Here is a 15,740-nt window from a genome sequence, read left to right as displayed (position 1 = left end):
CATAAAAGATAAAGGCTTCAACCAAGAATAACTTACCCTGAAAAATTGAACATAAAATGATGTTTCATGGAATAGAGCATTCCTGATTAAAAAATCAGGGCTTAGTTGAAACTTTGAAATGTGAGAGAGAGAGAAAGAAACCTATAAAGGCAAATGTGAATAATTAGAAGGAGAGAATGAAGACATACTTCCATTTACCGGTAGTAGGGGAAAAAGAAACAATAATCCCTTCAGTATCCTGCTATCCTCAGGGAAATTAAGGAAAACAATCATAAGGCCTAGGTGTGGTTTGCTTTTGTTGGTTTTAAGGGGAAAAAAATACAGTAGGGAAAAATGAAAAAGGAGGAGGAGGAATTTACTATTTCTCCTAACTGATGTGCATGAGACATGTACACTAACATGTCGGAAATGGTAGGGAGAGCAGGCCATGAAACTTACTCTTATCTGGAACAAATCAGAATTTAACACACAGAGTTAGTGTTGAAAGGCAATAAATTAAAAATAGGGAAGTAGATGGGGGAGGGAGGGGTCCTAAGAAGGAGGGTTGAATCAGGGAGGGATTAGGCCCAAGCAAAACAAACTTCAATTTTGGAAGGTAGGCCATAAAGGTGGGATTAAAAAAAGACAAAGGAAGTGGGCCAGAGATTAGGATGTCTTGGTAAAGAGGGAGGGAGTAATTATAAATTAAAATTATTAATCAGATTTCTTCTTTTTCTCTATTTCTTTGTAAAGAGAGATCTGGCAATAAGAATAAAAAGTATCAGTGTATATAATGGAAGGAAATACACATTTTTCTCTCTTGTGTATTCTAGTAATTTTGAACATGAATAAGATGAATTCATCCATAAAACTAAAGAGTAGGAAAACTGATTAGAAAATAAAATTCAATAATTTTTATAATGAACACTTGAAACAAATATTTACGTAGAATTAAGAAGAAAGGCTGCACCAGAATTTATTATTACTTATGCAGATTCAAAATAAGCAGGGGTAGCATTCACTATTTCAAGCAAGACAACAGTAAAACAGATGTGGTCCAAAGAGATAAATAGGAAATAACATTATGCTTAAAGGATCTATATATCCTGAAGTAATATTAATACTTAACACATATACAAATGGCATCGGATCTAAATATTTAAAGTAAAAGTAAGTCAAATTACAGGGAGAAATGCATAGCCAAACTGTAATAGTTGGGAACTTCAACATACCCCTTCAAACTTAGTTAACTCTAACAAAAAGAAAAATAATAAAAAAGAATTTGAAAAATAATTCATATCTAATTTTTTTTTAATTATCTCATAGATCCTGATGAATGGGGATGGACAAGAAAATGAAAATAAGTGTTTCTCACATGTGCAAGATATTTGAGAAATGCCTTATACTAGGGCATAAAAGCCTCATAAATGCAGAAAAACTAATATTAAGCACACCTTTTGCTAATTAAAACACCAAGTTATTATGAATAAAAGACATTTGAAAAAGCATTCAAACTTAGATGGAGAACAAGTAATCCAGTCTTAAAGAATATGTAGATCAGAGAATAAATCATAGAAACTATATATTTTCATTACAGAAAATGGTAACAATAGGACAAAAATATACCAGAACTTTTGGGATGCAAAGTAGTCATTAGAGGGAAGTTTGTATTTTTAAACCCTTTAGTCAACAAAAGATAGAACGGATTAATGAATTAGGAATACAACTTAAAAACATTGGAAAGAACAACAAATCAGAAAATCCTCAACTGAATAAAAAATAGAAATTCTGAAAATCAAAGAAGACATAAACAAAGTTCAAAAGAAATTGAAGTGACAAATTGTAAAAAAAAAATAGGGAAATTCAATATAAATAACAAAGAAATAAATGAAATTGGAAATTATTTTGCCCAATTATATGCCCACAAAACTAAAAGCTTAAAATGGAATGTTTGAATAGTTTAAAAGTATAAAATATCCAGATTAACAGAACAAGAAATAGAAAATTTAAACAACCCCATCTCAGAAAAAACAGATTGAACCAACCCATAAAATATCTTTCAAAGAAAAAATTTCAGGACCAGACAGATTTTAAAGTGAACAATTAACTCCAGTATTACACAGATTGTTTGCAAAAATAGGGATAGGGAGTTTCTACCACATTCCTCCTATGAGACAAATACAATCCCAATACCTAAATTATTGACATATAAAAATATCTTTAATGACTATTGAGGCAAAAATATATTGGACAAAATATTAGCAAAGTATACATCATAACCATGTTATATTTATAGCAAAAATATTAGGTTGGTTTAATTTTGGAAAAACTATAAACATAATAGGTCATATTAATGACAAAATCAATACAAATTTTAAAAGCTTCTGAAAAATGCATCATCACTTTATGTTAAAAGTACTGGAATAAATGGCCTTTTCCTCAATATGATAAAAAGTATCTAAAACCAAGAACTGGTATTATATAGCTCTGGTGTTATCTGGAAATAATAGAATGGCCTTTTCTAGTAAGTTCAGGAGAAAAGCATTATCACCACTATTATTGGATAGTTCTTGAACTAGTTTTAGGATATCTGAAATAGTTATAATGAAGTTATAAGTACTTTAGGGCATAGTTGCAGTTTAGATACTTTTCACAGCTATGGAAAGGGGAAGACTTACTGTTTTAACAAGGAATATCGAGGACCACAAAGGTAAAATGGATGATTTTTGTCAGATAGTTTTGTTCAATAGATTTTGAAACATTTTCTATCAATGAAATAAAATAAAATAAAACCAGTGCCCTTAAAGGGAGGAGTAAAACTCTTCAGTAGATATTTTTGTAAAAGTTCTTACATCTGAACCTTTGTCAGGAACTTGAAATTCAGAATGAGACTGATATTTTTGAACCTAGTTGATATGTGGCTTTTTTTTTATGATGATGATGTTTGTCATAAAGGTAAACTTGGGGGCAGGAGGCAGTTACCAAGAATAAAATGGTAGTAATAGTAATTACAACAACAAAAGAAAAATGGGAAGGGGGAAATGAAAAAGAAAGAAATAATAAAACATTTTTACGAAAAAAATAATACATTTTTAAACAATTTTTACTTAGGTGAATTATTTCATATGCAGTTCTTTTTTTGTTCATTTTTGTATATAGAAACATTTGTGTTTTTCAAATTCATAAAAATAAAATATAATTTTTTTGAAGTATTGAAATTTAGGGTGAACCAAAAGCAACCCTAAATAGCAAACATTATAGCCAGGAGAGAGGTTTTTGAGTCAGATTATATTATATCTTAAAGTTTTCATGGATCTTCAAAGGAATCTCCCTGAATGTCTTATTAACATATTGACATCCACAATTTACTTATGTCCTATGTTTTGTTTTTTTTAATTACCCATTTTTTCCTGGGATTTATCCCCCCTCTCTTTTAAAATCTTTAAAGGTATTTACTACATATCATTGTCATCACCCACTAGAGCTTAGCACTGATGTGTAAAGTATTAACCAGTATCATAAGGGGAGCTACTCCAAGAAGTTCAACTTCAAAATCAGCTCCAAAGGGGCAGCCAGGTAGCTCAGCGAGTAAGAGCACCGGCTCCAGTGTCGGGATGACCTGGGGATCAAATCCGCGCTCAGATACTTAGCACCACACCCAGAAATAACTGGCTGTGTAACCTTGAGCAAGTTACTTAACCCCTATTGCTTAAAAATAAAAAAAAATTTAAAAAAAAATCAGCCCCAAGACAGTTCAGTTCCTCTCTAAGGTATCACTACCACCATCACCATGCCTCTCTAGGGAATAAATTCAAGTATGTTGAGCTTAGTGGCAGGCTACAGTATCAAGTAGTGGTACCTTCACAAAATTTGCAATCTGGTGGGAGAGACATGATATTTAACCCAGCACCATGATCTCATGTTAATGTTCTTTCCAATGAGGCATAGATTAGTGGCCATCTCTATGTGACTTTGACACAACTGCTTTACAGCAGCTCTTCTTTGTATTTCTTAATCTAGCATATATTGTACCATGCTCACTATCACAAAGAATCGACAATTCCATTTCCTTTCGAGCAATACTAAGTTTTAGTTCTTTGAAGACTGTCGTATTTCATGACTTATAACAAGCAGTACAATATTGCTAGAGTATTGGTATTTTTAAAATAGGCCTTTGTTTCTAGGAGAAATTTATTGAATTTCTTATAGCAAAGTTATCTTTGCTAGTTTATATTTCAAAGACTATTGAGTGATTTTGGTGTGTGAATGGGGGGAAAAAGGATTTCACATGGCAGCATTTTTCTCTGACATACCCAATGCTTTTGTAATCTGACAATAAGCACAGTGGAACCTCTTCTCCATATTTTTCAATCAATTGTGTGATGATAAAGATGTGGTCTGTGGATTATCAAGTCTAAAAGCCTATCTGTTCCTTACTAATACTTCATCAAGAAGGTACTCAATGCACATGCAGATGAGTTTCATAAAATTTTTATGTAGAAGAGAGAATCAGAAATCATTGATATTTTCTCAGGTTTTTTAATATTAATAAGGACCAAGTTTTTTCCATGACTTTGGCATCTTTTTATTCAGCTACCTTGTGAATCAATTATTAAGTGCTCTCATAATTGTATTACCTCCTTTATGGATCTTCTTTATGTATACTTGGTCTAATCCAGCTGCGTTTTCTGTCTATGGTCTCTTTGTCCCTTTTATCATTTCCCCTTTTATAAACACACCTGGGACTGTGATGTTAGATTCCAAATATGGTGACTCTAATGTCCTTGAGAGTAAAAAGAATTTGCGGAAATCATTTTTCTTTCCTTTGTCGTTTTCCTCTTTTTCGAGCTTAATTGTCCCTAAGATGGCTTTTCTTACTTGAGTCTCTCACCAAGCTTTCTGTAAAATGGTTTTACCCCTCACTCTTGTCTCAGTTTTGAGTGGATACTATTCATAATCTTCCATCATTCTTCTTTGTTTGATTTTACAAATTAACTTATCTTCTAAACCAGTGCTGTCTTTGGGTGTCACATCTGTGTACTTGGGAAATAAATTGTGTTTGCTTGCTAGTGTACTTGTCATGCTTTTTTTGTCTTCTTGTCACCACAACTGATTTACTTTAGTTAAACTCTTTGAAATTATTTTAGTCTGTTTCTATATAATGGCATTTGTCTTCACATTTTTTTTTAGCATTGATAACTTGTTTAAATAAAAGAAAGTATAAAAATTTGAGAAAGACGTGGTGTGCCATTAAAGACACGTCACTTAATTAGTAAACATTTGTTGCGTACCTGCGGTGTGCCAGACACTGTGCTAAGCACTGGAAATACAAAGAAAGGTGAAAAATACAGTCTCTGCTTAGAGCTCAAGGACCTCACAGTCTGATGGGGAAGACAGCATGCAAACAAGTACATGCAAACAAGCTATAGATAGGATAAAGTAGAAATGATCAGCAGAAGGAAGGCACTAGCATGAAGGGAGATCAGGAAAGGCTGCCAGCAGAAGGTGGGGCTTTAGTTGGGACTTGGAGGATGTCAGAGAATCCGAGAGGCAGAGATGAGAAAGCAGAGCATTTCAGGCACGAGGGGCGGCCAGTTTAAATGCCCAGAGTCAAGAAATGCAGTATCTTGTTAAAGGGATACCGAGGAGGCCAGTGTCACTGTGTCTCAGAGTGTGTATCTAGGTATGGGGTAGGGTGGGGGAGAAGGGGGATCTAGGGCTTTGAATGACAAAACCATTCTAGCCACTGGAGTTGCATGTCATACTTTGGATTATACCTCAGATACTTACTAGCTGTGTGGGCAAGTGACTTAGCCCTGTTTGCTCAGTTTCCTCATCTGTTAAATGAGCTGGAGAAGGAAATGGCAAACCACTCCACTATCTTTGCCAAGAGAACCCCTAATGGGGTCATGAAGAGTCAGACATGAATGAAAATGACAGGGCAGCTGGGTGACACAATAGATAAGAACCATGGGCTTAGAGTAAGGAAGACTCATCTTCATGAGTTCAAATCCAGCCTCAGATACTTAGCTGTGTGACCCTGGCTAAGTCGGCCTCAGTTCCTCATCTGTAAAATGAACTGGAAAAGGAAATGGCAAACCACTCTAGTGTCCTTGCCAAAAAATAAATAAATAAATAAAAAGCATCACAGAGTTGGACACGACTGAACTCAACAGCTACATGTCATACCTTTGAATTAAGAAGATCCCTTTGACAGTTGAGCAGAATTGGACTAGAGTCAGGAGAGACCTGAGTCAGGGAGACCAGACAGAAGGCTATTACAATAGTTCGGGCATGAAGTGATGAGGGTCTGCCCCAAGGTGATGGCATTGTCAAAAAAAAAGAAGGAGGAATCTGTGAGAAATAATTACAAAGGTAAAACTGATAAGCCCTGAGCAAATTGGATAAAGGGGATGAGGGACAGGAGTCAAGGATGACACGTGGGTTGTGATCCTGAAAATAGAAACCTATAACGATAATACACTCTCAATGTATTATAGAATATTTATCATGAGAGGCATAAAGTGCCAGCTTGGTACTTCTTTTGAATGAAACCTCAAATGCAAAGCCCTTTTGTATTCTTAAGATATAAGGTACACTGGGGAAGAGTGAAGAATAGACTATGAATTTGTCCACTCCGCTCATCCTAGAGTCACAGATTCCTAGGATAACATATCTAGTGTCAGAAAAGACCTTAGAGTCCATTTTCTTTAACTTCCTTATTTTGACATTTGAGGAAATTAAGCCCCCGGCAGGTAAAGTGACTAGTTCGGAATGGCAAGTAGTAAACCTCGGAGGCAAGATTGAAACCAGCTCCTCTGACGCCAGAACTAGTGTTATCATGCATATCAGTGTAGTAGAAAGAGTGCTAACCGAGGACAAGAGACACCTTGGTGTAAGTGATGATTCTGGCTCAGTTTCTTCACTTATAAAATGAGATGTTAAACTCTGGAGTTACTTCAAGCCCTAAAATATTATATGTTAAAGTATGTTGGTTGCTATTCACAAGTGGCCCTCTGAAATATAATTCTCTTTTTTCCTTGCTGAGGACATATTGCTGTGTAAATCTTAATATTCTGGGCTTAAATTGGCATTATTTAAGTCCAGGTTTCATTAGTTCTACAGATAGTACTTAAGTGAGCACTACCACAATTTTTAAAAATCTCACCACATGAAAACAAAAAACATAGACATTGAGTAAAACTGGATGAAATATCAGAGTTTGTTTTATATTGCTGCCAAAAAAAATGACCAAAATATTTTTTCCCCTGGGTAAATCAGTTAAACTCTAGGAGATAACTTTCATAAACTAGAAATTCTTTGAAACAAAATGTGAAAGCATTTTAGTGATCAGTAGAGAATCAGTCTTATATAGAATAGGAATTCTGTTAAAATATTTGTCATCTTAATTTTTTTTAATTTTCTTTTAAAGAGGGTCGAGAAGGCCTCAGAATTTGCAGTTTCTGAAGTATTTTCTCCAAGAAATTCAGATGTGCCCCGAAGACCATGGGGCAAAGTCATAGATTTAGAAACAACAGAGCACTTTGTGGATCATGATGAAACTCATGAAGAAGGTGAGACATTAAAGATACTTTGGGGCTTTAATTTAAAAGGCCTAATTCACTGAGTTACTTAAAAGTTCAGAATGGAAACTTTTATTTCTTTTACTTAATTTTGATTTCTTTGATTCTCTTTTATTTATCTAAGCTTTCTCTAAGCTAATTAAAACATGATAGGGCATAACTTCATTATTCTGTATAGATTTTGAATTTTGACAGGGAAGTTTATGTACCTTAAAAATAAAACAATTCTGATATAGCAGAATTGACCTCTAAGTATTATAGGATGTTAATTCTAGAACATAAGTTTTGGTATCAACATTTATCTTAATCACTGGTACTATAATATGAATGATTATTATGAAAGAATTTCTGCTGTGTGTAAAAGAAATCTAAAACCAAGATTACATATGTTCTCAAAAACTAAATTTTCCTTTGGATTTCTCTATTTTTGTCAGGGTCACCAAGGTTCTAAACATGGAAGCTATTTTTTTTCATTTTAAAAAAATTCGTTGTAAATTTAATATTCAATATCAGTACAGCTAAAGTTGTTGTAAAAGTTTTAATCTCAGGTAAATGAATTGCAACGCATAAAATGTAGCTACACAATTTCTGTAACTCAGGTGCCTTCTTTTATCTTTTTGTTGTCAGGACTTCTCACATTTCTCTTAACATTGTCATTCTTGTATTTGTTCTGAGATATTTGCCATTGCTTCCATTATCTGTACATTCCTTTGAAATATAAAGTGGTCGATGAATATCCTTGCATCCATGTCTCAGATGTTTCCTCTTTCACGAGAATAATTTTTGTTGTTGAAACTTCATTCTTTAGGTGACTCATAAGTTTATTTCCTCTCTAGAATGTTAACCTACCCTATCTCTAAATTATTTGAAACTCAGTTTTCTTAAAATCTAGAGTGTGTATCTGTGCATGACTTTTTTCTCCTTCCCTATTACAAATTCATGAGATGGAATGGTCATGTTTTCCCCAAATTCCCATAATTTCTGTAAGTTAAAATTAGGCCCAAACTATTAGTTGCACCTGCTTGTCTTTTGAAAAGCAAAATCATCTTAGAAGCTTCTCAGTAATTTGTCATCTACTGTGAGCAGAGGGATAGCTCCAGAAATGGCCTTGAGTCCCTCCATTATTACAATAGCCTGCTACCATTATAGGTTTTTGATCAGTTTCCTGTTTTATCTAGTTTTTCCTCTTGTCCAAATGGTCATGGGAGCTATTCTTGATTCCTCCCCTATACACAGTTGGTCAAGAAAGTTTGTTCTTTCTGTTCTTTTCCAGTTTCACCACCCTACTTCAGACCCTAATCATCTCACACCTTGACTATGGAAATAATCTATCTGAACACCCTGCTTTCAGGCTATCTCTAAAGCACCCTATAGGAAAAATATCCAGAGTCTTTAACCTGCCATGTACGTCCTTCCCAATTTCACCCCTGCCTCCCTTTCTAACTTTACCTTGTGAAAGACCCTTATGGGAGCTCCTACTTTCCATCCAAACTAATGGGCATTCTCTTTGTCCTTTAAACATGACATATTTATATTCCTGTCACAGTGCATGTTTTCTTTGTTTACCTAAATTCTGCTGCTCCTTCATGGTCTAACTTTAAGTATAACCTTCTCCATTGTCATTGAGCCTCTTGTTTCTAGGGAATCTTGGATCTCTGAGCTCTCACTAGTGCATTTTGACAAATTGTATCCAACAACTTACTTTCACACAGGGCCTTCTTTGAAAATGAGAGTGAAAATGTATTAAACATATTAGATAGGTAGATAGATAGATAGATAGATAGATAGATAGATAGATAGATAGATAGATAGATCACTTAGAGGAAAATTCCAGCTTGTAGGCAGATATTCAAATTGCTGTTCAGCGAAATCAGCTCAATTAAATAACTGTTTTGCATGAGAACCTTACTCTTTCATCAGCTTCTAGCACTAACTCATTCCGTAGTCAAAGTAAGTGTATACACAGAAGAGAATTATACAAAACATAATATGGGAGAGAGAGAAGATGATGCTCCAAAATATCTAGAAAATTGTTAACAGAAAAGGAAATATATCTTTAGGAAAATACATCCTTCTTACAGTCACTTTGACAATATTTGTTATGCATTGAAAGCCCTAAGTAGGTAGAGGAAACAAAAGGGTCTCTGAGCCTGCCAACAATAGCTTATTTTCAACTCTGCTGAGGAATAGGAGAGGGAAGGGAAAGAAGGAGGGGAAAAAAATGCATACCACTTCTTTTTTTTTCTTTTTTGGAGGGGGGAAGGCAGGGCAGTTGAGGTTAAGTGACTTGGCCAAAGTCACATGGCTAGTAAGTGTTAAGTGTCTGAGATCACATTTGAACTCAGGACCTTCTGACTCCAGGGCCAGTGCTCTATTCACTGCACCACCTAGCCATCCCATGCATACCACTTCTGAGCCCATCTGAAAACATACTTTCAAAGAGAGGAAGAGAACAAGTGCCCTCTGAACTCCTTTCCAAATAGGAAAAAAAAAATTCTCTAAATTGAACATATATGCCTTTACTCTTCAGGTTTTTATATTTTTCCAAATTGAAATAAGTCCTAATATCACTGGTACTACCTATTTTCCCATCATAAGAATGGATTGTTTCATCCCATCTCTTTCTGCAGCATGTTGGCTATGCATACATTTGGCCCAACTTAGCTAGCTATACAAAATATCTTGATAGAGCAGTTGGAGATGAAAGAGAGACATTCCAGAGGAGGGGACTTTTTTTGGTCAGATGCTCATTGGGCAATCACAGACTGACCTTGCATAGCTTTTCTGGGCCTAGTTCCAATTAAAATTTTGTCTTGAATTTAATTGAGATGCAGAATTATCTACTTGGGCAGTCTACGCTCTTGCCACAGTCAGGTCTGTGGTTAATCAGAAAGAGTTGCCACTTAGGATAAAAACCCTGAGGTCTTTAGAGAAATCCTGCCACCACCTTCCAGAATCCCCTTCTCTAGTTCTTCTTCCTGCTCTTGTTGGCCTGGGGCCAATTCACTAGACAGATGAACTACTCAGGACTATGATTCTTGCCTCATTGTGTGAAGACTTAAAAAATCGACATGTCAGTGCAGACCTTCTCTCACCCCCCAGACAGATAGATTCCCTTCTGTGAACTCTTGGTAGCACTTGCCTTACCATTCACTTAGTATTTATCATGTGGCATCTTGTATTTGTCTTTATTTTACAGTAGCTTTCATTCCACTGGCATACAAGGATCTTTTAGAATTGTTCTGAGAAGCCATCCCAGCAGCTTTCTGTCTTTTGGGATTCAATAAGCATTCATTAAGTGCTTACTGTATGCCAAGGATTTTGCTAGGCACTGGAGATCAAAACAGTCCCTGACCTCAAGGAGTATACAGTCTACCAAGAGAAACGTGCCCAGATAAGTAAATGTCAAATACATAGAAAATGAGTATTTTAATTTGAATGAATGAGTGAAAAAACATTTTAAGTGCATACTATGTTCAAATCACTGAACTGACCACGGGGGATACAAAGAGAAAATCCAGAAAGAGAGTGTATTCTTCTAGGAAGTGACATGTGAGCTAAGCCTTGAAGAGAGTTAGGGTTTGCAAGATGTCAGGGTGAAGCAGGAGATGTTGGCAGCCTGTTCATAAGTCAAGAGATGGAATATCATATATGGGGCAGGGCAAGGAAACCAGGATAGCTGGAATGCAGTGGGGGACAGTAGGGATGAAACTTTTCCATCTGGAAAGATTGGCTAGAGCCAGATTATCATAGACTTTAAATGCCAAACAGAGTAGTTTGTACTGTATCCTAAAAATGAAAAGGAGCCATTGAAGTTTTTGGAGCACGGGGAGTGAATAGGGTCAGATCTGCGCTTTAGGAATACCAATTTAGTAGCTCTGTAGATTGGAGAAGGGAAAAGGGAGAGACAGGAGGCAATAAGTCCAATTAGGAAGTCATTCTGATAATCCAGGGCAGTGGTTATAAGGACCCAAACTAGGGTGGTCGCTACATGAATAGAGACAAGGGGATGGATGTGAAAGATATAGTGGAACTAGAATTAATAAGCCTCAGCATCTGATTATATTGGGGGTTGAGAAGAACAGAGTCTGACTCCAGGTTTGCAAACTTACGCAGCTAGAAGGATGGTGGTCCTTTTGACAGAAATAGGGAATTAGGAGGAGAGTGGATTTCAAGGGGAATGATAATGAGTTCTGGTTTGGATGTGCCGAGTTCAAGATGCCTGTGGGACATCCAGGTGGAAATGTCCAGTGGGCAGTTGGTGATGAAACACTGGAGCTCAGGAAAGAGACAACAGATGAATATGAAGATTTGGAAATCCATCTGCATAGAGATGATAATTAAAACCATGGAGGTTGATGAGATCACTCAGTGAGTGTATGGAGAGAGGAAAAAGGGGCCCAACTCCTCCCCTTTTAAAAACTGCTTTCACTCAGAGAGTGCTAATTCCAGTTACTGCAGTGAATAGCCCTGATTTAGTCATATAGGTGTTATCTCCTTCCTGTCCCCCTTTGCCCCATTTTCAGAAGAGCTGGTCCTTCTCCTTGCCAATATCAGCCCATCTAATTGTACCTTGTTCCCATTCCCTACAGACTCCAAGTCTGAACTCTCTCTGGTACAACACTCTCTCTGCCAAGTACTATTACCTCCATTTTGCACAAAAGAAAACTGCCTCAAAGAAATTAGTTGACTTGTCTAAAGTAATATAGGGAGAAAACCTTGAAACACACTCCCACATGGGAAGTGGAACATGGGTGAAAATCCTGCAAAGGTGACCAAGAAGCTGTGGTCAGATGGGTGGGAAGAGGATCACAGCTGCATGCTGTCACAAAAACTTGGGGGAAAGAGAGCATCTGGGACAGTCAGCAGTGTCATATACTGCAGAGAGGTCGAGAAGAATGAAATTCATGGAAAAGGATATTGGGTTTAAGAGATCACTGTTAACTCTGGATGGAGCACTTATTTTTGGTAGAGGAGTGGTGTCAAAAGCCACATTGTAGGGACTTAAGTGGGAGATAGGAAGGGAGGTGAGGAAGTGTAGGCAACAAGTGTACACAGCTATCCCAGGAATTTGGCACTGAAAAGGAAGGAGATGGAACAATAGCTTGAGGTTCAAGTGAAGGTTTTTAAAAGATGAATAAAGTCTGGGACATGTTTCTATGCCATAAGAGAGGAAGCAGTGGGTAAAGAGAGAGGGAGCATGAGAAAGAGATAAGGGATGTTTCACATCACAGGCAGCCCTCCACTAGGATACTGGGGGATACCAAGCTTGGATATCTTACCATCTGTTCTGCCATGACTCCACTTCTTTCCAAAGAGATCTATGACTGTTCCAGGAGGCAGGCTAGTCATGTAATAACAGTGGGAGAGAACTAGTGGAGACCCTCCATGTTCTGTGGTTATCCCTACAATGCCAGGAGATCTAGAAGAAGACCCCCCCCCCAGCACATTGGATTCACCCCCTTGTGATGGATTTATAGGAGGATGTGGATGAGTTGAAGGAGCACACAATTCAGTGTCCTCACAGATCCATTAAAGTATCAGTATAAGCTTCTTAATAATAGCCTAAATTTTATAATACTTTATGGTTACAAACTGCTTGTGATATAGGTCTTTGCAATAATGATTTGTAGATAATAGGTGCACAAGGTTTATAACCCTATGAGATGGATATTTGTGGCAGGACTAACACATCTTTTACAAGCCTCCTCCCCTTTTAAAAATTCTTCTGATCCAAGAGAAGATAGGTGACTCACCCAGGGTAATAAAGGAAGTCGGTGGCATGACCAGGATTTGAACACAAGTATCCTGATTCCAAGCACAATGGGGTTCTAAGTGGTATAATTATAGCTTCTGTTCCCCCTGCACTAATTATGCTGACTCTTATATCCTGAATCCTCAATTTCATTGAAAGTCCTCTGAGAAGTACTGTTTTTTATACCTGTTTATATCTCCATTATCTATCATCATTCTTTTCATAATAGGCATATGATATATATGTGTGCATGTGTATGGAAATATAGCCTCAATTTTTGTTACCATCAGTTATGTATGTGTGTGTGCATATGCATATACACATATATAGTTGATGGTAATAAAAATTGATACACACATCTGAAAAATTATAATTAAAAGTTTAAGGAGGCATTTAGATGACTAAGAAAGTAATTTAAATGGAAATGGATGTAGGACTATACTACAAGGAGATCAAAGAAAGAAGGAAAGGACCTATCTGTACAAAAATATTCATAGCAGCACTTTTTGTTACGGCAAAAAATTGGAAATTAAAGGGTGCCCATCTATTGGGAAATAGCCATCTGGTATACAAATTGGATGGAATGTTATTGTATTGTAAAACATGGCAAAAGGGACATGTTCAGGAAAACCAGAAATGACTTGTATGAACTGATGAAGATTCAGGTGAGCAGAACCAAGAGAGCAACATTATGAAGAAAAACAAATTTTAAATATTTAAGAACTCTGATCAGTGCAGGGATCAATCATAACTACAGAGGCATGCTACCCAGTACTGACAGAGAGGCGAGGCCCTCGAGGAGCAGACTGGGACATACATTGTCAGACACAGCCAAGGAGTGGATTTGTTTTCCTTTACCATGCTTATTTATTAAAAGTGTTTTTTTTTCTTCCTTCTTAAATTGGGAGGGAAATTTGAGAGTGAGGGGGTGAGGGCAACCAAAGAAAAGAGGGTCTTTGAAACATTGAATATAGTAGGTTCAGGAGACATGAACAAGCAGGACAATCTTGAAACTAAAGTTTCAACTACCATTTTGAATGTATTGTATGTGTTTTTAAAATGTATGGTGTACATAATAGAGCTTTGTGGTTCCATATAATAGTAATAATATTAGCTAACATTTATATAGTGCTTACTATGTGCCAGGCATTATGCTAAATGATTTACAGTTAGTATTGTTTTTGATCCTCACAACAACCATGGGATGTAAGTGCTATTATTATCTCCATTTTATAGATGCTATTATGATCCCTGTTTTCTAGATGAGAAAACTGAGGCGAACATGTTAAATGACTTGCCCAGTAAGTGTCTGAGGTCAGATTTGAACTAGGGTCTTCAATCCTTTTTAAAAATTTTTTTTGGTCTTTGATATTTGATATGGAAATGCTCATATTTGTTGATATTTGTCAGTTTCAAAATTAAGCAAAAAATTTTGGGGGAAAAATTATAAGTGGTTTGCTATCCTTATATCCTCTAAGATAACTTCTAATACTAATAAGAAGGTATTTTTGTTTTCTTATTAGCTCAGGAACTGCTTAATGACTGGATGAACTCAAAACTCAAAATAGAATTAACAAGTGATAAAGAAGATGATGGGGATGTTGTGCCCAATGTCACTTCTTCACCAGGAGAGAATGGTGCTACTGATCCTGTAAAGTATGAAAAATTTGATGGTGAGAACACATCTGAAAAGTCCTAAGCTTTAAACTCTAAGATTAATAATCTTTAAATTATGTGAGATTTTGTGAAGTACAATTTGTCTTTGTCTTCATCCTACTTAGTTTTATGTCTAGTTTAAATGGTCATATTTATCCTGGTTCTGTTTAAATTCCCTGTACTATACCCTGAACATATGAATGATACTTTGTGAGACAAAAGATTATACTGTTGGGGCGGCCAGGTGGCACAGTGAGTAAGAGCGCCGGCCCTGCAGTCAGGAGGACCCGGAATCGGTTCCGGCCTCAGATACTCGGCACCCACACAAAATAACTGGCCGTGTAACCTTGAGCAAATTACTTAACCCCAATTTCTTAAAAAAAAAAAAGATCATACTGTTTTAGTCCCAGCTATAATTAAAATTATATTGTTTTCAAATTGTGCATATAATCATACAGTTAAAGTTATTCCCGAAACTATCTTCTCATGTTTTGTTAATCATTGCTTATAATAATTCTTAAAGAAAAGTATTTTTCCTCTTTTTATAAGAGGAGATTCTAATGAACCATCACAAAATAGTATTTAATTGCCTTAGCACCATGCTAGGTATCATCAAAGGAAGATAAACCATTGGACTGACTATCGAATATCTCCCACAGAGATTCTTTTTTTTTAAAGAGCGATGATGGTGATGAGTGTGGGGAACTCCTTACAGTATACACAGTATAGTACTGTACTACAGTTTAAAAGAACCCCTAACCTACAAT

The 15,740-nt window shown here is 36.2% G+C and overlaps 1 protein-coding gene across 1 annotated transcript in view; it reads left to right on the top strand.

The window, feature by feature from the left end:
• The window catches only part of CCDC191 (coiled-coil domain containing 191), a 100,560-nt gene that overhangs the window by 5,693 nt on the left and 79,127 nt on the right, over nt 1–15,740 (top strand). Inside the window, exons 3-4 of the mRNA XM_069069908.1 lie at nt 7,412–7,553; nt 14,841–14,990. Coding sequence (XP_068926009.1) covers nt 7,412–7,553; nt 14,841–14,990 — 292 coding nt within the window. The remainder of the gene's footprint in view (nt 1–7,411; nt 7,554–14,840; nt 14,991–15,740) is intronic.

The sequence above is a fragment of the Petaurus breviceps genome, unplaced genomic scaffold (assembly GCF_028583685.1).
Source record: "Petaurus breviceps papuanus isolate PSGF00001 unplaced genomic scaffold, PetGlider_PUasm1.0 90792, whole genome shotgun sequence".
In the NCBI taxonomy this organism is placed as follows: domain Eukaryota; kingdom Metazoa; phylum Chordata; class Mammalia; order Diprotodontia; family Petauridae; genus Petaurus; species Petaurus breviceps.
The sequence above is the reverse complement of the archived record's forward strand: the minus strand, read 5'-3'. Positions and strand labels throughout refer to the sequence as shown.